The sequence below is a fragment of the Aptenodytes forsteri genome, unplaced genomic scaffold (assembly GCF_000699145.1).
Source record: "Aptenodytes forsteri isolate BGI_AS27 unplaced genomic scaffold, ASM69914v1 Scaffold23, whole genome shotgun sequence".
In the NCBI taxonomy this organism is placed as follows: Eukaryota; Metazoa; Chordata; class Aves; order Sphenisciformes; family Spheniscidae; genus Aptenodytes; species Aptenodytes forsteri.
Window position 1 is genome coordinate 1,804,098 of NW_008796043.1, and position 26,729 is coordinate 1,830,826.

A 26,729-nucleotide genomic window follows, 5' to 3' on the forward strand; every position below is an offset into this window, starting at 1 on the left:
TGGGAGGGGACACAGCCAGGACAGCTGACCCCAACTGACCCAAGGGATATCCCACACCATATGATGTCACGCTCAGCATATAAAGTTGGGGGAAGAAGAAGGAAGGGGGGGACACTTGGAGTGATGGCATTTGTCTTCCCAAGTAACTGTTACGTGTGACGGAGCCCTGCTTTCCTGGAGATGGCTGAACACCTGCCTGCCCATGGGAAGTAGTGAATGAATTCCTTGTTTTGCTTTGCTTGCGTGCGCGGCTTTTGCTTTACCTATTAAACTGTCTTTTATCTCAACCCACGAGTTTTCTCACTTTTACCCTTTCAATTCTCTCCCCCATCCCACCAGGGCGGGGAGTGAGTGAGCAGCTGTGTGGTGCTTAGTTGCAGTCTGAGGTTAAACCATGACCCCAATTCACAAGCAAGTCCCCAGGTGATACTATCAAATATCTGTGTACACCACCAAAACTGGATGCTTGCCACCTGTGATCAGTGGCTTCAGGCCACTACTTAAAGTGCTTTTGTCTTTGAGGGGGTGAATAGAAAGGGTGACTGCTAGCAGTCATAACAAAAACAATACCCAAACTCATACTTTACATACTATCATTTGATGACAAAGATTAGTATTTGCTATTAATGATTTCGATAGTGTTAGTGCCAAAGGCATACAAGCCTAGACCCTACAGCTCTATAAAAATGTAACTTAAAAAGTAATGGAGGGTGGTGGCATTACTGGCTGAAATTCAGCTTAAGATTAAAACAACTAATGTAAATGTTTAGATGTGGCCTTAGGTTTCCAATCTCCTATTACAGTCAATGGAGGTCTAGCTGATGCAGTCAATGGAACCTAGAGGACTATTCAGCTGACCAGCAATTTGGCATCTACTTTACAGTGAGACAAATAGCTCTTCAGTCTCTTTGTTCATGTATTGACTCGATCTGCATCATCTGTAATGGGAGTTTAGACACTTAGCACACTTGCAGACGTACAAATTTAGATGTCTTCATTTGGAGGTGAATCCTATCCTCCTCTGTGTCAAACAGCTCAGAAACTGGATACAGGAAAGCTACAAAGAGGTAACACACTGCAACAACAAACTGTAACAAGAAAAGCACTGACGAAATTAATTCCTGTTAATGCTTATAAAGCACAACATAAAAGATGAGGCAATGCATTTCTAAAGGCCACCTACCTTGTCATTAACTACTGAAAACTTAAAAAAGACACCCTTTTTCACACAGAACAGAACCAGATACAAGCTCTGCGGATACATTTGGACAAAATGTTCCAGGTATAAGCAGTCACAAACATGCTCCTGAGCACTGACACAACAGACTATAAACCCACATCTGCTGCACTGGACACCAAAGACTACATTCCTATTCCTCTTGAAACAGCATGTTTAAAATGGGCACATGTGAATTTTAAATAGGCAGTCTCAGGCACCAGTAACTAGTTTACATGTGTGACTGGCAAGGTTGAAATTCAGATATAACAGTGCAATGCACCCAAGCACACCATCAGAGCATAAAAAGTTCTCTCCATGCTAAACCCTCCAAACCTTCATATGATCTTCATATACAGAGAAAGGTAATCCCAAAATTAGAACCTGTTCTGGAAAAGGAGAGGAACCAATCCCAAGAACAGATTAAGAAAAGCCAGTGCTCCCAGTGTCCAAGAGATTCACCACCTCCAAAGGGGATTCCAAGGGGGGAATGAAGGGGAATGAGGACAACAGAGACCATCTGATGAACCTCATGAAGGTCTTGGTAGGTATGATGCCTGGAAAATCTACTCATTCCACTGGTTATTAAACTTTGATGTCCATCTACCTTCACTCTAAGAATACAGCCAGAAATGAGACTGAGTGGATCAGAAGTGACAAGGAGGTTGCAGGACTCATCATGGAACCTAGGTATCTGTTGATGTTTTTATCGGCAGTAAGAGACGTATACGGGTAATGAAGTCGTGGTTCAATAGGTGCTATAGGCAGAATGGCTTTGGCATCTTCACCCATGGGGTGATGCCCCAAGAAGGTTTAGAGATATGGCAATAGGTAAGCAAAGATGGAAAACAGCCCTCACAGAGGAAAGGAACGTGCTATAAAGACAGACTTGCTAATTTCTCCAAAATTTGAATGCTGTATTTATATATGTGGCCCAACAATATGGGAAATAAAATAAAATAAAATACTCTTCTGTGGACCATTGCCAAAAGAAGTTTATTTATAAAAGAAGGGTCTAAAGAAGGGGCCAATGTGATGACAGTGGTACATTTATCTCAGTCTTTGATGGTTGAACACTAATGCAAGAACTACAAATGGTACATAGGAGGACTTGGAAGATTTAGTTGACAATCAACATTTTGTCTTAATTGGCAAAATGGAGATCTGATAATTCATATGACTGATAGTAACATAAAAGACTAAAGCTTGTTTGGGAAAAAAAGAAAGAAGAGATGACAACAGAATAAAAAAAAAATGTGTTTCAAGTAGGCATACTTTCATAAATGCAGAATTAGTTGGGAGAATCCCCAAGAATGTGGTGCTAGTGAAAAAGGAGTTAAGGAAACCTCATAGTTCTTTAAATAAACAATACTGACCACATGGAGTGCAAAGCCTCCTGCAAAGGAATAATGGGGATTGTATAATGAGACCACATTGTCTTAGTTAGGACCTCACTGTTGATCTCACAGCATGCAGGGGATGGAAATGAGGTCAACTTTCTAAGCAAGAATACCACAGCAGAACATGGTATAATGGGCCAAAATTAGACACAGTTGGCAAGGGACACATCAAACTTTGGATGAAATAATTCTGTAAGTACATTAGGAGCAAGAAGATGATGAAAGAAAAAGTTAGTCCACTGTGCAACACAGGGGAAAAACTAGACGGATATGGAGACAAAGCTGATGTTCATACTGCCTTTTTTGAATCCATCTTCACCACAAATCTGCTGCATTGAGGTGCTTAATACAATTAACACCAGCGACAGAAGGCAAAAGGGTAAGATCTCACCCTTGAACAAGCAAGTAGCTGAATAAATATTACTTAAATGCATTCAAATCATCTGGACTTGATAGACTAGCCTGTTAAATGCCCAGTTACGAATCTATTTCAGAACTGTTAAAAGACGGATTTCAGAGCAGTGAAGAGGACAACTGCAAAATTATACATGCTAGCTATATGTATACAGCCCATATGTATCACCTGTGTCTAAAGAAGGGGATAGGCACAGCTAAGGACTTACAGACTAAGCCAGCTTCAGAAGAACTCTATGGCCTACATACAGACAACCGATTCTTTTTTGAGATGCCCTAGGGTGTCCTAAGATATTCATATGGACACATTCTGGGCAGATACAAACCAGAACCTACAGGGGACCTATAACCTTTTGAAGAAGAAGCTGGGTACTAGAGTACATACCGCAGTGCATCTCAATTGACACCAGAAGCCTATGTTTAAATATCTTGCTTGCTCCCCCTGTCTTCAAGCTCAGGAGAATATGTGCAATGATTAAAGCACAAGATATCACGCTATACACAACTGCCTGGAAGTTAACAAGGAGTTGAGCAACAGCCAACACAGATTTGTCAAGAATAGGTCACGTCAAGTCAGTCTATTTTCTTTCTGACAGCATAAAAGGCCTTGTGATAGAAGAGAAACAGCACAAGACACATATCTTGATTTTAACTATGCTGTGTCACATGACATTTTCTTAAGCAAAGCTAGGATATATAAATTGCAATTAGGTGGCTACAGAACTACTCAGAACTCTTTACTTAGGGAACTATTGTTTATTTATTATCAACTAGGAGGCTGTATTTCAGGGGCATGACAAAAGAAATGGAAGGAATTTGCAAATAACATCAGTCAGAGAGGGACTGAGTACACTGAAATCTACAACTGAAATTCAGAATTCTCTTGATGGATTTGAGAATTACTTTGGAAACAACAGGGATAAGTAGGGCATTGCAATAGTGGCAAATGCAAAGTTTCAGACTCTTGTAGTAATACATAACTAGAGAAATACAAAACTAAGTGGCTATGCAATGCTTCTGTAGAAAAGTATTTGTGGCTTATGAGCTGATCACAAACTGAATATAAGTCAACCTTGCTATTAAATTGCAAAGAAGGTGAGCATAACACTGGAAGTTATAAATGGGAGTACTGTGTAAAAACACAGAAATCAGTTCTGCTCTCCTTGGTGTTACTTACCACTTGAGCTGGAGTAATACATTCAATTTCAATTGTTGCAACTCAGAACTGGTACAAAGTCCAAAGGAGAGAAATGAGGCTGAGCACAGATTTAAGGTCCTAGATCTACAAAGACTGCATTAATAAGGGCTGCTTTTCAAAAAAAAGAAACAAGGAGATGGGGAATGGGTTACCACCTTCATGTTTGAAAGCTATTGCAAAATGAAAACAGTAATCTCCATGCTCTCCACGTAGATGCCGAACTGAACAAAGAATAATAGTCAGAATTGCAGCAAGAGACATTCACATCAGACACCGAGGACAAAACTTTCTACCAGTGAAAACAATGAAGCACTAAACTTATTTGGGGAGGCTGTGAATTCTCCATCACTGAACAGCCAAAAAACCTTTTAGACAATATGTATCGAGAAAAAATAGACATTGTTGATTCTGCCTTAGTGTAGAGAAGACTAGATAAATTGTCCTTTCTTTGCATATTTTCTATGTCAAGATGTAAAAGATGCTAAAGAAGTTTAAAAATAAATTAGTAACAGTGTTTCACAGTTTACAAAGCTAAAGGACAGTATATCAAATTGCCATCTACCACATCATCATTAAAAAGAAAACTAAAAGCGCTCTTGCATGCATTTCTCTTCTGACCAATTGTCAACCTCCTTTTTTTAAAGAAGGGTGCTTAAGTCAGTCCTTGCATTCTGTCTTCAAGGCCTCTAGCCTCTTAATGCCCTTCCAGTGGAGTCACTCTATGCAATCTAGTGTAACTGACCACAGCTCACGATTCATATCTGAAACAACCACTCATTTGGACAGAATGACCTTCAGAAACACTGCGATTTCGTAAGATAATGGCTTAGCTTTGCCTGCACGCGATTTAAACCTTAGATTGCAATTAGTTCCAAAATATCTTAAATGGATGTCATAGCATGGAGCATTGCCCCGTCTTCTGGCTCTGCTTGTATCGCGGACACACTCTCTCAGTTTCTAGAACCATCTTTCTCAAACACAAACCCATCGTATCAGCCACCACAATTATGCTTCACGATGGCTGGAAGGAGCCTTACTCACTCATCAACAACTCCTTTGCTAGCAGTTGAGAGCTTGAGGCATATTAAAAGGCAAGTTAGATACTTTCTGTTCTTCAGGCTGAGTGTGGCATCTCTGTAGAACAGACTTCTCATTAAGCCCAAGAGCCAGAAATTATCATTGGGAAATACAGAATGGCTGCAGAGAGTAGTATTATAAGGCCATATGCTTTGTCCATACCAATGTTTTCTAGAAAAAAATGTTACCATTACAAAATGGACAAGGCACTAAAAAGGGGAACCGAACTTATTACTACATGTGCTCTTGTCAGTCTCTGGACTGTTTAGTTTCTGACTGACACATTCTTCAGAAACTCTAACAAGATCTGCTTGCACTTACATAAGCTTAAATTCTATATAATAATGCAAAACAATGATTCTCCTGTTCATTACTTTGGCTAATGATCTGGGAACCAATTATGTCAAGGAGTTCTCCACAGCTAGAGCTCTCCCTGTCAAGTAATAGTTGGCAATTATAAAACTTTTATCCATCTGAAAAATACTTTTAAGTGAACTTGCATGTATTTCTAGTACGAAAATCATTGAGGAAGTTTCTCCATTTCCTATAGAATACTGCTGACTGTTCAAGTATGCCATTACCTATCTAAAAGTCATTTTTCCACTTATACAACTACCATTCAAAGAGATTGTGATAAATGGGACCAAACTAAAAGGATGCTCTAACGGTTGGCAAGTCTATAATAGAGAAAGAGTGTGAATGCGCTTGGGTAAGAAAAGGAAAAGCAGCTGTATTTGTCACAAAAAATCTGTAAGTTCTGCTAAACAATGGCTGCATTTCTGATGATAGCATTTCTGCTACACAACTCAATGTTAAGCAAAGATACTGTATTTTTCAGCAGTCAGTAATATGTGAGTGGTACCATATGGTAACAATATCAGATAAAATCAGAGGTTGAACTAACCCTTGATAATTGCAAGGAACAGATCATGTATATAAAGCTTGTGAAAGATCACATAATAGCCAATTACTAGGAAAGCTGTCAAATAAAAGATTTCTATTTCTATTTAGCTTAGCTGGCATAAGACTGAAAAAGGGGATTTTTATTTTCCATAAATATTTCAGTCCATTTGATATAACTGTGGCTACTACTCATATATATGCATCCACTATCTTCTATTTATATCAGTTAAACTCTGCCAGCAATCAATGCTAACTTTTAGTATGCAAAAGACTTCCATGGGTTAGTTGCCTATTGTATGAAACATAGCACTTGATTGTTATTAAAGCTGCCAAACTTCACATTTAATTTGGTTCTGGTAGATTAAAAAGCCCAAATCCAGTAATTTTTCTCTAGGATTTTTTTTTATGGCTCACGTAAATTTTGGTGCCCTTCTCTGGATTCTTTCCATAGATTCTGAAGTGAACTGGCCATGCTTTATATTCAAGATGATGACTTAATACTCTTTATTTAATGAAAGGGTAATTTCTTTAGTGTAGCCTCCCTGTTGTTGTTGCTTAAAGGCTGACTGAACAGATGTTTCTGCTGAGCTGTCCATAATCATGACCATATCTTCTTTTCAAATCTGATTTAGAAACTAGCAATGGAATAACCCACATCATTATTTCCAGTGCAAAATGGTGTATGCTTTCCCACACTAAAGCCCCACTGCCACCATTAAGCTTCAATGTCTAGCTTATATTGCCTTACTATAGAACTCCTCAGTATTGGATTACCTCTGAACTTTTGGGTAAACCTCACGTGGTAAAGGGAAATGGCGACAAAAAGACAGAGCTCGTGTCCACAGGAAGTACCTGTAGGTGTGATAGATAATTCATATTTCCCTCAGAACTGGCAGGGAAGCAGAGTTTGGAGATCCAGAAAAAGGAACTATGTGGGGATAAACCAGTGGCATCACTAGGCTCTGAAAAAAAAAACTGTGTGAGGGGCCCCAACAGGAAAGTTGAGAACAGCAAACCAAAACCATCTTGAATGCAAGCTGCCACACAGTGAACAGCAAAATAAAAACGCTGGACTTCAATAAATTATTAGATTAGTAGCTGCACAGGCTTGATTCAAGAAATTAAGAATTCCGTAAATTCTTTACAGAAATGATGCTAGGGCAAAGTACACCCTTGCAAATTATGTCAGTGTAGGGGAAAAAAAGAGACAGGAACCTATCAGCTTAAAGCACAAGCTTTTCATTAATCTCCAAGACCAGAAAGAACCATATTGAAAGTACTAACCTGGCTGTGTTATTAAACTATAATAATACACTTCAGATGGGGATAAAAATCAGAGGCCAGGCAAGAAATGAGATATACTAACAAAGGAAAACAAGAACACTAACAAATCATCTTAAATCACATTAAAGAGCTAACCCGTTACTGAACAGCTAACGTGCTGTGTTTGTACTTCTCTGGGTTTTCACACATACAGAACGTAGATTTCAAATCCTAGGAAAAAAAGGGAAATAATGCAACAAAGAACCTGGAAGATTAGAAAGAAATGAGCACCAACCAGGATGAAGCTCTCAAGAAGAAATCATGACATCAATCTAAATGCTTTCTCTGATAGGTCTGAGGAAAAAGCAGTAGATATCACCTACAGAATCATACATAGAATCATGTGGGTTGGGCATGACCTCCAAAGGTCATGAAGTTTTCAAAGCCATTCCACTTAGAGCAGCTTGTTGCTTGAATTGCCCACTTGAATTTAGAGTATCTCCGAGTAGGGCCTTGCCCACTTGAATTTAGAGTATCTCCGAGAAGAGAGCTTCCACGGCCTTTCCTGACAACCTCTTCCAGTGCTTAACCACTTTTGCTGTGAAAATGTTTTTCCTGATAATCAAATCAGAATTTCCCGTGTTCCAGCTTGTTTCCATCGCCTCTAATGCTATTACTGTGTGCCTCCAAGAGGCACATTCAACCGACACCAAGAGGCACATACAACCTTCCATTAGCTAGCTGTGAACTGCTATGAGATCCCTTCGCAGCCTCCTCTTCTCCTGTGTGAACAAATCCAGCTCTCCTGTGCTACAACCCCTTATCCATCTTGGTAGCCCTCCACTGGACTTGCTCCAATATGTCAATGTCTTGAAAGAAAAGATATCAATGATCACTTCTCTTGACCTGCTGGCTGTGGTCCTGCTCATTCAGCCCAGGATACTGCCAGCCTTCTTTACTGCCAGTGTGCAATGTTGGCTCTTATTTAACTTGCTGCCTACCAAGACTCCAGGGTTCTTTTGGCCTTTTTTGAAGATGGGTGCAACATTTCCTTTCTCCAGTCATTGGGGACCTTCCCTGATCTCCAGAACCTTTCAAAGATGATAGAGAGTGGCCTTGCAAAGACATTACCCAGCTCTCTCAGCACCCTTGGATGCAGTCTGTTGCATCCCATGGATTTCTATGGGTCAAATTCTCGCAAGTAATCTTGACTTGGTCCTTATCTACTGCTGGCAGTTCTCCTCTTTGAATGCTTTTACAAAGCTCAGAGGCCTGGGAGATCTTGTTGGTGAAAATGGAGGCAAAGAAGGCATTATGTCAACTGTATATGTGTTCATAATCATTAAATCACACACCCCATTCTGCAACGGTCCCAAATTTTCTTTATTCAGTCTACTACTACTTATTCTTCACTCCCCTCAGGATCTTGAACTCCACTTCACAGTCACTATAGCTACTGCTAGCAAGGTCATTTATTATTACACCCCCAACCAGCTATTCTGTGCTACTGAACAGCAGATCCACCTGTGCATCACCCCCAGCTGCCTACTCCATTACCAGAGTCAAGAAGTACCCTGACACTCTTCAGAAATCTCCCTGTTTGCATTCCATTGTGTTGCCCTTCTAGTGATAACAGGGACGTTAAAGTCCCCATAAGAACCAGGTCTGTGATAAAAACTTCCTCAAGTTATTTAAAGAAGAGTTTATCCACTTCCTCATCCTATCAAAGAATAGTTGAGGTTAGAAGGGACCTCTGGAGGTGGTCATCTTGCCCAAGCCCCCTGCTCAAGCAGGGTCACCTAGAGCCAGTTGCCCAAGACCATGTCCAGATGGCTTTTGAGTATCTCCAAGGATGGAGAATCCACAACCTCTCTAGGCAACCTCTGCCCTCACTGAAAAAAGTTTTACCTTACGTTCATATGGAACTTCCTGTCTTTTGGTTTGTGTCCATTGCCTCTGGTCCTGTCACACCCTTCCTTCAGGTATTTATGCACATTGGTAAGATTCCCCCTGATCCTTCTCTTCTCTAGGCTAAGTCCCAGCTCTCAAAGGCCTTTCCTCAAATGAGAGATGCTCCAGTCCCGTAATCCTCTCAGTGGCCCTTTACTGTAGTCTGCAGTAGCTCCATCTCTCTCTACTGGGGAGCCCAGAACTGGACAAAGGACTCCAGGTGTGGCCTTAGCAGTGCTGAGTTAGATCGGATGGTCTAGCAAACTCCCATCACAATGACGTCCAAGCCACTCGCCTCTCCTCTGACCCTGACCCCTAAGATCTGAACCAGACTGTAATCCACCCTACAGAAGAGCTCCACACACATACGCCGCTCCCCTTGAGGGCAACCACTCCCCTTGTCTTCTCTGCCTGTCTTTTCTCAAGAGAAGCAAATTTTCGTCAATGGATTTGATATGTATAAAAAAGGGAAAGAGAAATGTGCAGAGAAAGGCACAGTATAATATTGGAGAGGAGCAAAAAAAGGGAGGGGAATAAATAGTAAAGGAGTTGGTAATTACCAAGTTTAATACAAAACGTTGATGATTTCAGGTCTTGAGGACACAGATGGTAGAAATGTGGAAGAAGTAATGCAGTTGGAAGCTACAGAACATTTAAAAAAACAGACAGGGCTTGCCAAAAAACTCAGACACAAAAGGATAGCAACTGTTTCTTTGCCTGAAGATAAGGAACGCTTAAAGGCTCATCTCAAACACAAAAATACATGCACACATTTACACCAGTGCTATGACTTTGAAGAAAAATCTATCCTTTCTTAAAACAGTTTCCATGTATTTAAAGCCAACAATGGAAGAGGTTCTGAGTTTAAAGTAGGTAAACAGGAGTCCAAGAAAATTGCTTCTGACAAGATGCAACTATTGGGACCTTTTTGCTGTTGTGACCACAAACAGTTATAGTAAAGCTGAGAAGTACACGAATGATAAGACAGATATATCTAATAAAAGGAATACAGTAGACAGCAATACATGGATCTGATTTCAGAGCTGCTCCCAGAACAACAAACTCAGCCATCCCAACTTCATGTTTTAGGTAGGTGACATGGAAAGATACCAGCTTACACTATGTCTCTCACAGCAATTCTGATGGAATACAATTTGAGTGCTTATGTTCACTCTGTATTATCTCTCTTCCATGGGTCTCACCTTTTCGCAGGAGAGTATAACCTGACCCAGAATATGGCTAAATTTTATTTAGTCCTGATGATGAAGTGATCAATCCTTATAAGAAAAACTCTTGTCTTTCCCAACTGATCATTGACATAACATAAACAGTTTATCCTCGAATACAAAATGAAAAGACAGACTCTGAAGACAGATGGTGAAAGTAATTCTGAATATTACTTTAGTCCTTTAAAAAAAATAACCAGACTAAACTTAGAAGTAAAATATCAAAGGATGAAAAAGAAAATATCTACTACTATAGGAGTAATTGCTTCAGACAAGAGGAGAAAAGGCAGAAGAGTCTTTTAAAGAAAGAAAAAAAGACCTTTTCCATCTTCACTAAAGTGGGAAATATGCCGAGTAAGACTGAAGAATTGCAAACATATGTTTTCAAAATGAAATGTGACTTGTTAATTTAGACCTTGTCTAAATCAAGAAGACAAGTGGGATAGCTATATTCATTCCAATACACTGTAGTGTCAAAAAAGACAATAGAATCCAATCTGGTTGAGCTCAGATGCAAGAAATTAAATGAAGAATTTAAGGAGAATAATAAATCTGGCAAAATGAAAAGATAAAACGTTTTAAAATGAAGAAAAAACAAGCAAAATATAAGGAAAACCAGAATATGCAGCAAACAGTACCTTTTAACTGCATTCAAATTATAGAAATTACAATTAAAATTTATTTTTCTATTACATCCATCATACAAGTACCAATCCCAAACATGTCAGAACACGCAACAAACAGCAAGTATTTAAAAGGTACTAGAAGAGGCACATAAGCCTGGGAAAAAAAGGTAAAACAGAAAAACGTACATAGATTGTGATCAAGGCAAGCATGTATGAAACTTATTTAAAAAAAGATGCTTGGAGACTTTGGGAAAGTAAAACATTATTAAATTATCCAACAATGCTCATATGTTGGGGAAGGTGCAGAAAAAGAGATGTAAACAGCCAGGGTCTATTCATCTAGCTTTTGATAAAAAGAAAAGACATATGCCCTTGACCCCAAGAAGCAGAAGGTGAGGGGATGTTACACGTAAACATCTAAAATTAGTCATTTTTGATGAGTGTCACAAATGAAAACCCTGCATCCAATCCCTTTTCTCAAGGCATTAGAAAAAATTGCCCTCCTATGCAAAAAAATGGCTGTATGTTCTTAACACAAGAGAGAACAATCCAAAGGAAATTTGAATTTAAATAATTCAAAGACAAAGAAAGCAATGTTCTGAAGTAATTAGGGAAAAAACCCTCAACCTCTTTTTCCCTTTTTTATTTAAGCAAAACAAATATACTGAAAAAGAAAGGGTGAAGAGAGGGAGACATTGCAGCAGAAGCATGGATGGATCGCTTCTGCTTGCTCTTCTTTTCACTGCACCTGCATCCAACATCCTGTTTCAAGTCCTTGGCTGCCTTCAGATTCAGAACTGTAAGGAATGTTCTGTTCTCCATATAATTCCAGTGCAGCCCTACAGTGGCAACACTGGAGGCACTGCAGACCAACTCATATCACTTAATTATTAGCACTTTGCAAGGAAGGAACAGTTGAAACACTACACACTGCAGTAGTGCAATGCATCCTTAATAGCCACATAATTTGAAGCATGCCAGTCCCTTGTGTCCATATATGTTACTATTTATGTCCACATATTAGTTATACTCTCATAATACAGCTCCTAGCACAAAGTCTTTTGAAAAGGCACTTGTGCAAGTACTTTCCCACTGGAAGGGAGGTGTTTTATCAATTCTTTTATCTTTTTAAAGTACTAATAATTCTGTCAAATGTAAATGGAACTGGTATTGCATACAAAGTCCTCTTTTTGAGGGGAACAAAAGCTTCACTAGTTTACATCGGGAGAGCAAGCATGAGCGCAGGGCCCCTCACACACCGGAAGGACTTATGGAAAAGGATGCTGCAGAGACAGCTGTGGCTCTTGTATTTTCAGCTTTCAGCCAGCACAGCACCATTGCTGTGTCCTACTAGATGTTCTGAGTTGAACCTTGCTAGAGACAAAAGCAATTGCAATAGTTCTGCTAACACCTCTGCAAAACTTGTTTGTAAAGGTGAGACATGCTTTACATGTGACAAGAGCTTGTAGCTAGGGCTTTAGAAATGAAACAAGAACGTCCACAAGATGGATGTGGCATGGTGGAAAACACTGATTCACACCTCTGAAATACAGTGACCAAGCCTGCAGAAATACAAAACATGACACAATCAAAAATGTAAAGCTTCCTGTTCACATATCTAGAAGTACTGATATTGAAGAGGACCTCTAAGGATTACTGCAAACAAGCAAACAAGAATTCCATTACCACATCAATCAGAGCAGCTAGATTGCAATGCAATTGCAGTGAGCCTTACTGGACTGCACTGGGGAAGCTAAAAGAGTATTCCTGTAGCTAAAGCCAACAGGGATTTTGAAGTAAAACCCTTCAGCCTTCAACTCATGTAAAGTGAAACTGATGTTTGTTGTTAATACATGACTGTGAAATGTGCAGATACACCATCCGTACAGCTGTGTTTCGTGAAAAAGGTATTAACTTGCAGCACAAGGACAGAGCGGCCAGCCAGGGGTAGTAACCTCTCTGAACACCCCTGGCTAGCTGAGCTCAGGAATCAGAGACCCAGAATCTTATTGAAAAGGCAGATTAAATGCTTTGGAGTGTCTTCATCCATCTAGTCTATAAGATACCTATATTAAAACTACCCTAATAAAGCTGTACAAATAAAGCACATTACAACAACGTCATGCTATCCACATTAACCAATAAAACCAAAGAAAAAAACAGCTGTTAAAGGGAGAAATGTGACATAAAATGACCTTCAATTACTATGCACTCAGGGGTGCCAATTTAACAGCTTTTTAAATATGCTTTGGTGCAGAAGACATATGTTACATTTAACCTTCTATTGAAAATGTTCTCCTCTGAACTAAGTGCTTTTGTCATAACCCTAAAACTATTTCAGTGTAAAACTCAAACATTTACAGGAATATAATAATAAATATTTGAAAGCTACTAATGATAGAGAGTTGAAAAGGACAGCTAAAAGGTTGCAATATTAGCAGAAAAGGCAGATAAGTAAGGTAAGGTAACCATTTAGCTACTACTACACAGTAATTTCATGGAGAAAGAAATGTAAAACAAACCTGGGAGCAAATAATACACACAGGACTAATTTCTGCAGTTTGACGTCTTATAAAGAAAATGCTGGAAAAGTCCAATGACAAATATAATCCTCAAGTGCTGATGAAGTTAAGAAAGCAAACAGGAAGATGGTTACACTGCTACAAGGAAGGAACTGTGAAAATAAAGCTTTGCTTACTCTCTTTTAATATAAAACTAATATACAGTAAGATATATACTAAATAGTATTTATTTTATTCTTTTGATTACAAAGAATAAAATAAATACTAAGTGTCAGAATGGCAGATATCAGACCTCTCTCCTTGTCTTTTACCAGCATAAGAATTTTGTGTATTATTCATTACCCGCTCTCCACTCCAGAACTCAAACTGGAGGAGGAGTAATTTGTGCACTTCAAAAACAACAGTTACCTTTTGTTATCATTGCTCAAATGGTAGGAACAGATATTAAGCTGATTCATATTACATGAAAGCAAAGAGGTTTCAAAATGGAATTCTGTAGATAACCTCCCCAAAATTACTTCTAATTATTTTAAACAGAACAGAGAAAATCACTAACTGACATCAACCTGCGTCTTTTTTCAATGCAAGGTGAGAGGGAATCTTTGCAAGGTGACATAATAACCTGGACATGCCAGCATCAACCTAAATTGAGTAGGCCAAGACAGAAACACAGAACCTGCGCTGACCTTAAAATGACAGGATGCTGTAATGTTATTACATAAGAACAGTACTGGCATGACCCAAGGGACAGTTATTATTTTGGGATTCACTGACTCAGAAATTAAAAGAAAGAGATTAAGGTGGGTTTTGACCCATTTTAGAATCTTTTGATTTGTATGTCACGTTTTTCTTTTTAGTTGATTGGCTTACTATAAACCTGAAATATTCACAGGCACTTCTGCGATACTACATGGCTTAAGTATTTCCTTAAGAATATTAATTTTTAATTTAAGTAACTACTTCAACTATCTATAAACTGTAGATTGTTTCAGAAAATAAAATAAATATTGCTAAATTTCTTTCATAAAACAAGTAAAGATAAGACAAGATACAATTTTTACTAGGATGTCCTCTACTGTTTTAAATGCTCTTCACGAGTAGGTTTGGTCAGATAAAATGGCACTGCAACCTAATGCACAGGTCTGAGGAGGCTTTGCGATCCTTCATGGGTGTTTTTGCAGGAGGAAATTCCCATCCTATGTGAAAGGGCTGGGCAGGTGCAAACCACAAGAGGCTCAGAAGAACCCAGTATTACCAGAAAAGAAAATACAGGACAGGGAGTTAAATTCTCAAAGATCAGAAAGTTGTTAAACATTTGTACAGTCTGGAAAGACACATTTTTTCAGAGCATTCAGGAAAGAACATTTTGTTTAGCTCTCTAAGGATGAGTAAAATCACTTAAGCTTGCTGCTTCTATTCAGGCAAGGCAGCACTTCTCATCTTGGAAGCTTACTAAATGGGTGTGCTTCCCTTCCTTTTGCACATACCCCAGTGTTAATAGCAGGAATTTGACTCCCCAGTAGCAGCAACAAGGAAAGCTGATGTAGGCAAGATATTGCCAGCTGCCATTCCTTTTCAGCAACCCGTCATACAGACCTGTTACTCATCCTTGCACAACATACATTGTTTAATTAATATTTAAAGAGGCACTGATGCAGTATAGCAATCTAGATACAGAGAGAAACTTCCTGCTTTGAAGATGAGTATTTGCTGAGAGGTGGTCAGGAAGGCTTCTGTTACATGTAAATATCAGCTTGATGTATTAATATTAGAAGCAGGTATTTCTTTGATGAAAATTCCATTGTTCTTCAGCTGTAGAATGTTCTAATTAAAGCTGAAAAGAAAAATACTTTGCTGGGATTTGTGACAACTGAAATCTTTTGTGCAGAGACTTTGCTTTCCATATAGTTTCTATACCTAAATGTTTTCTTTATTGCCAGCTCAGTCATCTAGCTCTCCTGGGGGATCACCCAACAGGCTTCTGTATCAGCTGAGCTTTAAGGTTTTTGAGCCTTTGAGTCCATATAGATTAATAAAGAGCTGAAAATCTGGATGTTCAAATTTCAGACATGAGGTTCCCAGTATCCAGTGATGCAATATTTTGGAGCAGTCTGCTAAATAGACAAGTCTGGGTCATGGCTGCTTCTTGGAACAATGTCCACATACTATTTCATTCTGAACCCGAATGAAAGCAAATAAAATCCTTGATAAAACATATCTACCATAATGCCAACTTCCTCCAATTTCTTTTATAAGCATTTTGAATACAGAAAATTACATACAGGCCTCATTGCTACTGAAATAAAATTTAAACTAATATACAAGCTGAAATCAATTTCAAGTGTGAATAACTGATGATACCGTTTATCTTTTCCTAAGAATAAAAAGGCAATGATCCTACACTTCCACTTTGTGAAAAATATAGCTGGAGGAGGAAAAATGACAGCACCAACATCAGCAGAGTTGTTCTCAACTTCTTCCATTCTGGGACATCTTTCCTAAGGCCCTTTTTCCCATGGGCTCCTATGGCTCTTGTTCCATAAGGGGCTCCCATGGCTCCCTGATAGCAACCACAAAACTTGAAAACAAAAGAAAAGTCAGAAAACACATCCCAAGAAGCTCCTGACTTGGCCCTGAACTTTTTTTGAACATATTAGACTAACCAGGGTTGAGAGAGAAGTCATTTATTTATAATAAACACTTGCTTGCAAAAAAAAGAAAACCTCAACTCCCTTAACTAATGGTTTCTAAAAATGCTTATTCAAACTGACATATGCATGACAAGTTTCAGCTCAGTACGATTTAATGAGGAGGAGTTATACCGCCCAGAAAAATGGTGTTTATGACAGAAATGACAAAGGATCATTCATCATAGGGTTTTTCTATGTGGAGCAGTAATAAAGCCTAAATGAGACTGCACTTCATTAGTAATTTATTTCACAGATCACTATATATACACAAATAGCATAACTCTATTACATTTTTATAGTGCCATTCATTACAGTACTTCACATACTATATCCACATGACAACACAGAAATGCAGCTTTCTCTGGGGAAGACAGCAGCAGCCAACTGCAGAGCAGCGCACAGGGAGGAAACACTTCAGAGCCAGAAGAGCAGGAGCAGGAATTCTCAGGCAAAACAAGAAAAGGACAATATAAAACAATGAAACTGAACCCTCAGAGATGGGCAGCTAACTCAAAGAACAGTTTTACACTGTTTTTACTTGCCTGATGCCCTATTTGATTTAGACAGTAGAAATAAAAGAGGAAGACTGAATACCCTTGCCTTGTCCAGTCAGAATGACCAACACCAGAGACTCCCACCAGAGCTCCCTGGCTGGAATTCTCTCTCTCTCTCACTTGATCTTTGAGCACTACACTGGCGTTTTCCACTTGCCACAGGAAGGAAAAGAATATCAGTTCAATTGCTTTCATCAGTCCGTATCTGGGATGCTACTCTTTAGGCATAGCAAAGGACGTATTCTCAGATATCAAGAAAAGGGATGCAATTCTTTCTCTACTAAGTCCTCCGCAAAGTGAGGATTCAGGACTGTTTCACTCCCCACCAGAAAACAATCCTCAAACTGTCACACTTAGAGGTCAGACGTTTCCATTAATCTGCTAGAGATGAATGGAGACTCCTGCCTTCCAAACGCACGTTAAAACATGGTATGCTACACAAACCCACAGAACGCTGTGAGATGACAGACAGAAGGACACCTGTAAATGTCTCATGACAACTGCTTTTTTGTGACTAGATCACCTGCAAAGTAAGTGTCCAGTTATGTAGTATTGGGCCTTTGAAATAACACCTGCAAGGTATGCATTATGTGAACGCTTTCTGAAATAAAAATTAAAAAGAAATGCATTGCTTTTAACTAGTGAGGTATGATTAAATTCAACAAATATTCTCTTGACTTTCTTGCCAAAAACTCTGCTGTAAGAACCCTGATAAGAAGGTAAATGGCTTGTCAGTTCTAGAGGCTCAATTTTTAAAAAATAAATTTTAAAGTAAGAAACTTCTAAATAAGGCCCCTGTACTTGAAATGTAATTAATGAACACTGGGATCTTTGATGGTTGGAGAGAAAATATGATTTTACCTAGCAGATTGGTTTTTTTAATCTCTTCTGGTAAATTAACTAGAAAGAGAAAATAAAATCAAAACGATCAGGAAAATATTTGCTGGGCACTAAGTTAAAATCTGTTTTACAGCAGGGAAAAAGGTTCTCTTAAAATTTGTCAATACTGACTTCGTCTGCCTTGTGGGAGCTTGAGAATAAATACATGTACACTGTTTCTCTTCTGCCTCTGGTTTTAATTCTTTTACGATCAGGAAAATATTTGCTGGGCACTAAGTTAAAATCTGTTTTACAGCAGGGAAAAAGGTTCTCTTAAAATTTGTCAATACTGACTTCGTCTGCCTTGTGGGAGCTTGAGAATAAATACATGTACACTGTTTCTCTTCTGCCTCTGGTTTTAATTCTTTTTCAAATATTCCATTATCAAAATGCACAATTTTAGTCCACAACATACAGTATCTAATTTGATAAGAGGCTGAGTAAATGTACATCAATACAATTTTTCTTTCTCTTTTTGTCTCATATTGCACTGCTTTCCCCTGTGTTACTGTGGTAGACACTACTAACAGTTTAAGAAATGAAACCATGGCATTTAACATACTGATTTAAGATGCAGGTTTTAATCAGTCATTTAAGTGACCTGCATTCTCTAGTTATTACATAAAAAGAGGGATACTGACCATCTGCAAAAAATATAATGCCCTATTTGGGTAAGTTAATGTGTCTGAATTAAGTACTTGAGCATTCCCCACTGAAATTGGTAAGACTGTTTAAATCCGGAAGTGAGGCAAGTGCGTAAATGAAATTGTTTTGGGCTCTCTTTGCTATTTTAACTGCTAGACATGCTGGCAAGATTTTTTCTTGCTCTAAGAAGCCTGCAATCTGACCAACAAATGCAGGAAGGACCAAACATTTTAGGAAACAACATGAAGTTGAACTTTTATTTCCACCCTGTTACTCCCCAAATCATTCTCCTCGACAGAAGTGATTAACAACCCATATGAGCCTACAGCCGTGAGCTCTGAACAAGAACTTCCTCACAAAAGGTGCGAATGAATGGATTCAGTGCACTGGAGCTGAGCAGATGCATACGTAGGCATGCGTAAAAGGTGAGGAGGAGAAGAAACTAACAGAACTAATATTGACGTGGACATTGCTGGCAGAGTGCCCAGGAAGATCATCACAGATGAAAAGAGACTCAATGCAAATAAAGTCTTGAAGATGAGAAGTTTATCTTCAGCACCATAGGTAGAAAAGCTAATTAAGAGATTTGGCAAGTTCAGAAGATCTGCTGGCCGGTTTCCATTTAGACAAATCAGGGAGCTGCACAGTTTTCAGAAAGGAAGGAAACAGGAGCTGGTTGACGCTTAGATAAACTTTACAGTCATTCTACATCTAACAGGTTTAGCTAAGAAAGTATGGAAATTTTCTTCTTATTCTTTCCTGGAACAATTCCTAGTCAATCAAATCAGCCTATGCAAACACACTGTAAAAAAGTCTCATTAAAGAAAGAAATATTGCACGATGCTACTTACCTGCCTGTCTACTTCTGGAAGCAAAAGCAGGAGGTATTGTTGAAAATGCTGAGGTAAAGAAGCAAAGGTGTGTTTATTTATTAAAGCCCTCAGGTTAGTGTTCACTAGAATAGATCCTGGTGTTTCTATGTCAATATCCTCAGCTTTGGTCCATTTCAAATGTCCTGGAGTAAATAAACAGAAATAACTTTAAACATAAATAAAGGAAGAGAGTAAGAACAATTCTTCTTTTTAAGTTTTTAGCTTTTATTGTATAATACAGTAAGCTCCAGAGAAACGGTACTCTGAGAAGGGTAACACAGCCTTTTCTAGGTGTCTTAACAGCTTCTTTTATATTCCCTGTATTTGTCTCGAGTTCTTACAGGATCCACGTTCCAGTCAACATCATAGCTGACATATTCTTACTTCCAGCTCAAGAGACCAACTCAGCTCAGCAGCAGCTGAAAATTCTCCTGTCATGTCATCAACATAACTATAAGCATCTATTTCCAAGCAAAAGGCTGCTTGACGAGGCTGATGTGAATCAATCATTACGGAGAGCTTCTCTTTCGCCATGCTCTGCATCTGCAGTGCACTATGGCCTACGTAACTTGTCCCATAGCACCTGCTAAAAACTACCTGTGTGAATAGACAGTGATCATAGAGATGAGAATATTTAACGTGTTAAACTAGTGTCTGAAAACATGCATTTTTCAGAATTTTCATAAGAACCTGTGATCTAAAATGATCAACACACAGAAGGCAGCAGCAGGAATTATCAGAGGTTTAGAAAACAGGGTCTGTGAGGAAAAATATGAACCCGGGAATGAGTAAGATAAAGACTCAGCAGAGGGAAGGGGAAATACATAAATGGCTGATGCACAGGGGTAAAGAACAATGTCTTCTTACTGTCCACAGTGGATAGCAAAGTTAACGAGCTTAAACTCTTGCACAGTAAGAAATATTTCTGTTAAGATACTGGGAAAAGAGAGTTTTCAACCACCAAGGACAAGGAGACACTGGATTAGATCCATAAGGAGGCATTACAGTCTCCATCAGTGAAAATCTTTAAGAATATGTTAGACAAATACCTGCAAGAAATGACAGGTGTATAACTGATTTTGCCCTATGACTGATGAACAAATTCGATGACCACTGGAGGTCCCATCTGGTCTCATTTTGTTATTATTTCTAGGATAATATTTAAAGGTACTTTTTAAAGCTCCTTAAAGAGCAATTACTGCTACCTGCTTCAGGGTATATACATAGTGCTACAACCCTTTTTTCCTCTCAGTCCTAACACATTACGATACTCAGTACGGAAATGGAAGAAGTGGGGAATCCAGGTAGCTGGAAAAACTCAAAAGCTTCTAACCCCTCCCAGGAAACTCCTCCAGGTTTTGGTCTGTTGTGCTTTCAAATATTTCAAAGATGCTACAAAAGGCATCTTAACAAAATCATACACAAATTCCAGCAGAATCTCTAAAAAAGCAATTGAAAAGAATATTCCACTGCTATGAGCAATGATGGCATTTGGCATTCACATAGGACTTCTGAGCAAGGATTACAACTGACACATTAAGAAGAATAAATATATTTTACAAATGGGGGAATTTGGGCATACTGATTATTAGGAACTTCTCAAATGCTGCAAACTACTTAACAGTAACATTAATAAAAATAATGCAATTATGCTTTAGATTTCTTGGAAGGCCTATAGTGGTCTCCCCTGAAAGGCTATAACATCACCCACAAAATGTACAAATGAAAGAAAATGCAGCAGATTTGTAAATTCTAAAAGCCCCCCTTCAGCCACAGCCTCCCACAAACATTCTTGCAATTTCCTTTTACTTTTCAGCAGACAATACTAACTGAATGAGACAAGGATTACTTTGCACTCAGCACAAGATAACCTTTTCCAACACATATTTCTAACATACTGTACTTCAGTACAGCAAAGACTCCATTACAAACAAATGAATGCCCTGTTATAAAGGACAACTGTATGGAAGAAGTGCTCATTTTCATGAATGCATCACAATAAACTGTCCTCACCATCTGTTCCACCCACTAAATGTAAATGCAAAAAGAACACAGTCCCCAAGCGTAACGGAAGTAGTACGACGTATCCGATTTTAATGCCTGTATGTATACCCTTTTCTTTAATCAATACAGAATACACACCCCCATCTTCTAAGTGACTCCAAATTGGAGTAACATTTTCCCCAGCTAATGCTTCATATCGTATGGAAAGACATACACATAGAGATGATCCAAACTAAAACAAGATATATGACTGCAAAGTCAGTAACATCCTTCAGTGGCAGGTATTTCAATAGTGTGAAAAGCCCAAGACAGTATCAGAAAGTCAAACCTAATTCTGTGTGCCTGGGTCACACACTTTCTGATTTATTTGACCTGCAACTGCTTACAGGCTACTATGGAGGTTTTATCAACTTGTGGAAGAAATATGTATATTATTCCTAGGATGATAGGTCAGTAGCTCACTGTGGATGCCCAGCACAGCCATACTTTAAAAAAACAAAATTTTTCAGAAGAACAACAAATTCTCTCTCCTGCACCCTTCCTATGGCTAATGTAGGACCTTTACTGCAGATGCCAAATTTGTAATCAGATTTAGCAAACTATTTGGGAGTAGCATGGAAAGTAGTAGTTCTGTGGAATACGACAAGAGTATGCCACTACTGCATAGCTAATCCTAAGTCTGAGAGGAGTTTATGACAAAACACATGCCAATGTTTTTTATATCGTTTTCCACAGAGAAAGACATTTTGAATCCTTATATAGCTGCTACCAGAGTTTGGGGGGATCACTGCCCAGATCAGAAATAGAACCTGGAAGATGAGAGAGAAACTCAAGCTTACAGCCTTGGAAAAGAAGAGATTAATCTCCTACATAGAGAATTAACTATGACAAGGATGAGAGAACCATGGTTCTACATCAAAGTATAAAAATCAAAATAGGAAAATGATAGAAATCACATAGTCGGCAGAATCAGTTAACTAAAAGGGGAAAAAGTAATCGTATTTAATGGGAACTCAGAAAGTCTACCAAACACAACACGCAGTGAATGTCGGGCAGATCAGCAGAGTTTCAGACAATCAAACAATGCCTGAAACTGAATCGTGCGCTACATAGGACACTGGACCTATTCTCAAAGATGCTCAACAACTGTTCTATCAGTATCTGAAGAAATACTATGTCATAAGAGAAACATTTCAACAGGTAAAAGAACAGAAACCCTTAAACCTTACACAAAGTTCCCCGCATTCCAAGTGTGGTGTCCCAAAAGGCCAGAGGATTTTTTCTAAAATCCACAAAAAAATCTAATGAATTCACTCTGCATTTGGTATCATCAGCCAACAGCTGATGAAATATCTGGGGATGGGGAGGAATGTATACATCAAATTATGTATCTCAGTCTTAAATGTAGAGAAAAGTTACAGGAAATCATCTAAAATTGAAGGTATCTTTGCATAGCAAAAGTTGTAATACTGAGGGAATATTTTTGGTTTTGAATAATGCCATTTGATCAATGTAGAGAACTAGCTATCCATCTGAGACTGATGAATAATCTGCAGAAAGATCATATTTGGTTTCAACCAAAGTACACTTTCATGGGAGGCTGTGATACAATAAGGCTCGCAGGAAACAGTTCACCAGGAACTGGCAATAGCATATTTAACAACCAGCCTATGATATTTAGGAACTAAAGTACCTTCAAGCCATTTTACAGAATCGTTATATATAACAATAGGACTAGGCCGGATCATTAATAGAGAAGAACAATCTTATCACCACAAAGACGGACATTAAATAATTTTTAGGATGATCCAGCCACTACAAAAAGCTTGTTTGCTAACTTTTCCAGTATGGCCACATTGCAAAATACTTCTCTAAATGATTCAGCAGTCTGCTGAATGCAAAAAGTCCTCTGTAAAGATAAAGAAACAGTTATGTAATTATTCTACTTTACTTTAGCCGAGACAAGAGTCTTAGCGAACACTACATTTTCTGCTCCTTAGGGAACATTTCCAATTATATTTCATGCAGAGCAGGAAAATCTGCCTATCACATGGAGCTACTGAGAATTTACTCTTAGCATCTCTTCAGAGAAAATTCTTCATTAATTACAGATCATCATCCATGAATCTTGCTAAAAAACACAGAAAATAAAACTAGAAACTGTATCTACCACCTCAAGAGATGTAGCTTCAAAATAATTAAGGATCCAGCTGAAGAACAAATCAACCAAAGACAGCGAATCAATGAAAAATGATACGCCAAATCTCTATATGACATGGAATAATGCAAATGAAGAAACGAGAAAAAACTTCTAATGGGGCAGGTATGTAAGCAAAGATGTTATTATCTTTGGGAATAAATGCATATCTATTTACAAGCAAACTTACCAGGAAGAAAGAATATTTGCTACACCTCGCCCCCATCCCCCAAAAAATCATAATGCAGCAATCAGAAGCTAATTGCTAAATGACCTCTCTGCCTGCAGTTGCTTAGGTTTGTCAAACTTTAAAAACCTACTACAGAAAAGCATTCTAGGGGAAAAAAAATTTTGCCCATGGATTTTCCAGGTAGCCAGAAAGAAAGATGCCTTCTTGAGAAAGGGTCAGCTGCGGAGTTTGAAAAAGGGACAGATAAACCCGAAAAAATAAAACTTCTAAAGAGAACACAGAGTTTAGAAAAATATCAGTATTACAATAACAAGTAAGATATTTCTTTTACTCCTACTCACCTAAACCAGATTTTTTTAACCTCTTTAAGTGCTGACTTGTTTGTTTTCCAGTTGGAGACTTTTGCCCATGTTTCATCTCTTTATCAGAACCATCTGCTTCACCATTTTTAGATTCAGATCCTTAGGAAAAAATAAAACGCCCCAAACATGATACTGATGCACTTGTACCAACAATCCCCCCAGCACCCGCTACACTGTAAACAAAGCAGAAATAGGATTTAAAAAAAATTGACATCTACTTGCTGAAAGGCAATACACCTTTCTGGTCACAATACAATTCCTCATCATCAGAGGAAATGGAAGTAAAAGCTCAATAAATCAATTAAGTGCTGAAAACTAAAGTTTACTGAACACTGCAGTCAATAAAAATGTTCACTGATCTAATAAAAATGTTTTCCTATAATGCCCAAGAGATATCTTTAAAAATATTTTAACCTCAAGTTATGGGGCAGTAAAGCAATCTAAAGGCAAAAAAAGATAATTTCTTTGTGAAGAAACATTTATAGGAGAGAGATGGATGGAAATACAATTGTCAATTTGAGTTAAACACAGACATAGAAATCTCTTAAAATGAAGCAACTTAACCACCAGAACTAAAGGTCAAGGTTATGCTGCAGTGATAAGCATGGTACCAGAGGAAGAAAAGCTAACAAAAGGATCCGAGTATTGCAATACAGAACTGAGACACAAATTCACATTCAAAGAGAAGCTTGCCTTTTTTTTCCCCCCTCCCCTTTTTATGGCATTGAATACCAGCATGTGGTCCTCCATTAGAGTTCCAGAGCCAAACAAAATGTTACTTTGCATTCCTTTAAATCTGCTGCTATTACCAATTGTCATTTTACTGTGTGCCTTCAGTTCTTTATTAAAGAAAAATCTCCATCCTTGAGACACCAGATTTGATAAAGAAATAAAGACGTTAAACAAAGCCACCAAGTGGAAATATTATTTCAGCAGTTCCAAATTCTGTATGCTACACAGCTGATTCAGAGGAAGGCTCTGTGACTAGAGCTGATCTTGCAAATGGTCCTTTAGCTATTTACCTGAAGGTGAATCCGACTGCTCATCAGACACCTTTAATGGTGTCAAAACAACACGAGGAACAGTCTTGTTTACCATCATTGAGACTCCATTTCTTCTTTTCTGCTGTTGTCTTAAAGCCTACAAAAATGATAACAAAACATAAAAATGTAACAAAAAATAATGCTTATAAGTGAATTACATGAGACATTTCTCTACCATTAAACTGAATCTCTTAAAATAAGCATAATTTACATAGCTACTGACTTGCCAGACTTCACACTCGTCCCCTTTATGTCATTTTTCTTTAAAATATAAAATAAGGCTTTTGGTTATAAAGAGAAAGAAGATGCATCTTAGATCATTTTCCAATACAGTTTTGACAACAAAGCAGCACGTAACCATTTGCTCTACCTTAACAGCACAACATGATAACCCATGGAATGTGAAACTAAGACTTCCAAGTAAAAAAAATGTAAAATAAATGTTTCAAAACCAGAATAAAAATATATATGTCTGCACATCTCTCGCAGGTGCATCCTCTCCAGTATACTGCTCAGTCAATCAAGTTAACACAGAGTGTCATCAGTATGTACAGCATGTAAGGACTACAGTATTGATGCACTCACTCAGCCGTGAGTAGTGCTGCACAAAATCACTGAACATGGCAGGAATCATTTATTTTTGTGAAGGGAATCAGTCCTAATCTTGGAAACCTTGCAGCACTTGGCTTCTGTCTGCTTGACTTTGGGCATTAACCTTCAGAACACGAACATGATGGTGTTCTGGCAAATCTGGGGAAAAATGATACAAGAATAAATCTCTACAAATGGGAGTGCTTTGTGTTTCATAAATGGATCAAATACAGGGTTGATAATGTAATACAAAATATTTAAAGATTAGAAATAGGAAATACCTGTCAGACTGTTTTATATGGAAAATGATATCTGATTCAAAAGATCTTAAAACATACAAATATGGATACTTGCCAATTAATACCTTTGCAAGCATTAAAATTCTGGAATTCATCAGAATGGGCTGGGCTTAATACAGATCTCTCCTATCCTCCTGTCTATTTTTCTACAATCTTGCTGTGCACTCGCTTTTTATAACTGTGATTTTCTCCTGGTTTCGGCTGGGGTAGAGGTAATTTTCTTCCTAATAGCTGGTACAGTGCTGTGTTTTGGATTGAGCATGAGAATAATGTTGATAACACGCCAATGTTTTAGTTGTTGCTAAGCAGTGTTTACACTAAGTCAAGGACTTGTCAGCTTCCCATACTCTGCCAGCGAGGAGGTGCACAAGAAGCTTGGAGGGAGTATAGCCAGGACAGCTGACTCAAACTGGGATATTCCATACCATATGACATCATGCTCAGTATATAAGCTGGGGTCAGTTGGCCGGGGGGCAGCGATCACTGCTCGGGGACTGACTGGGCGTCAGTCAGCAGGTGGTGCACGGTTGCATCACTTGTTTTTTTTCTTTCACTGGGTTTTTGTCTCTCTCTCTCTCTCACACACTTTTCATTACAATATTATTGTT

The 26,729-nt window shown here is 38.4% G+C and overlaps 1 protein-coding gene across 1 annotated transcript in view; it reads right to left on the reverse strand.

Annotated features, from left to right (window-relative positions):
• The window catches only part of ASXL3 (additional sex combs like 3, transcriptional regulator), a 163,667-nt gene that overhangs the window by 20,949 nt on the left and 115,989 nt on the right, over window positions 1-26,729 (reverse strand). The window contains exons 7-9 of the mRNA XM_019473738.1: window positions 25,211-25,328; window positions 24,168-24,287; window positions 19,415-19,578 (exon numbers count right to left, since the gene is read on the reverse strand). Of these exons, the coding sequence (XP_019329283.1) occupies window positions 19,415-19,578; window positions 24,168-24,287; window positions 25,211-25,328 (402 nt within the window). The remainder of the gene's footprint in view (window positions 1-19,414; window positions 19,579-24,167; window positions 24,288-25,210; window positions 25,329-26,729) is intronic.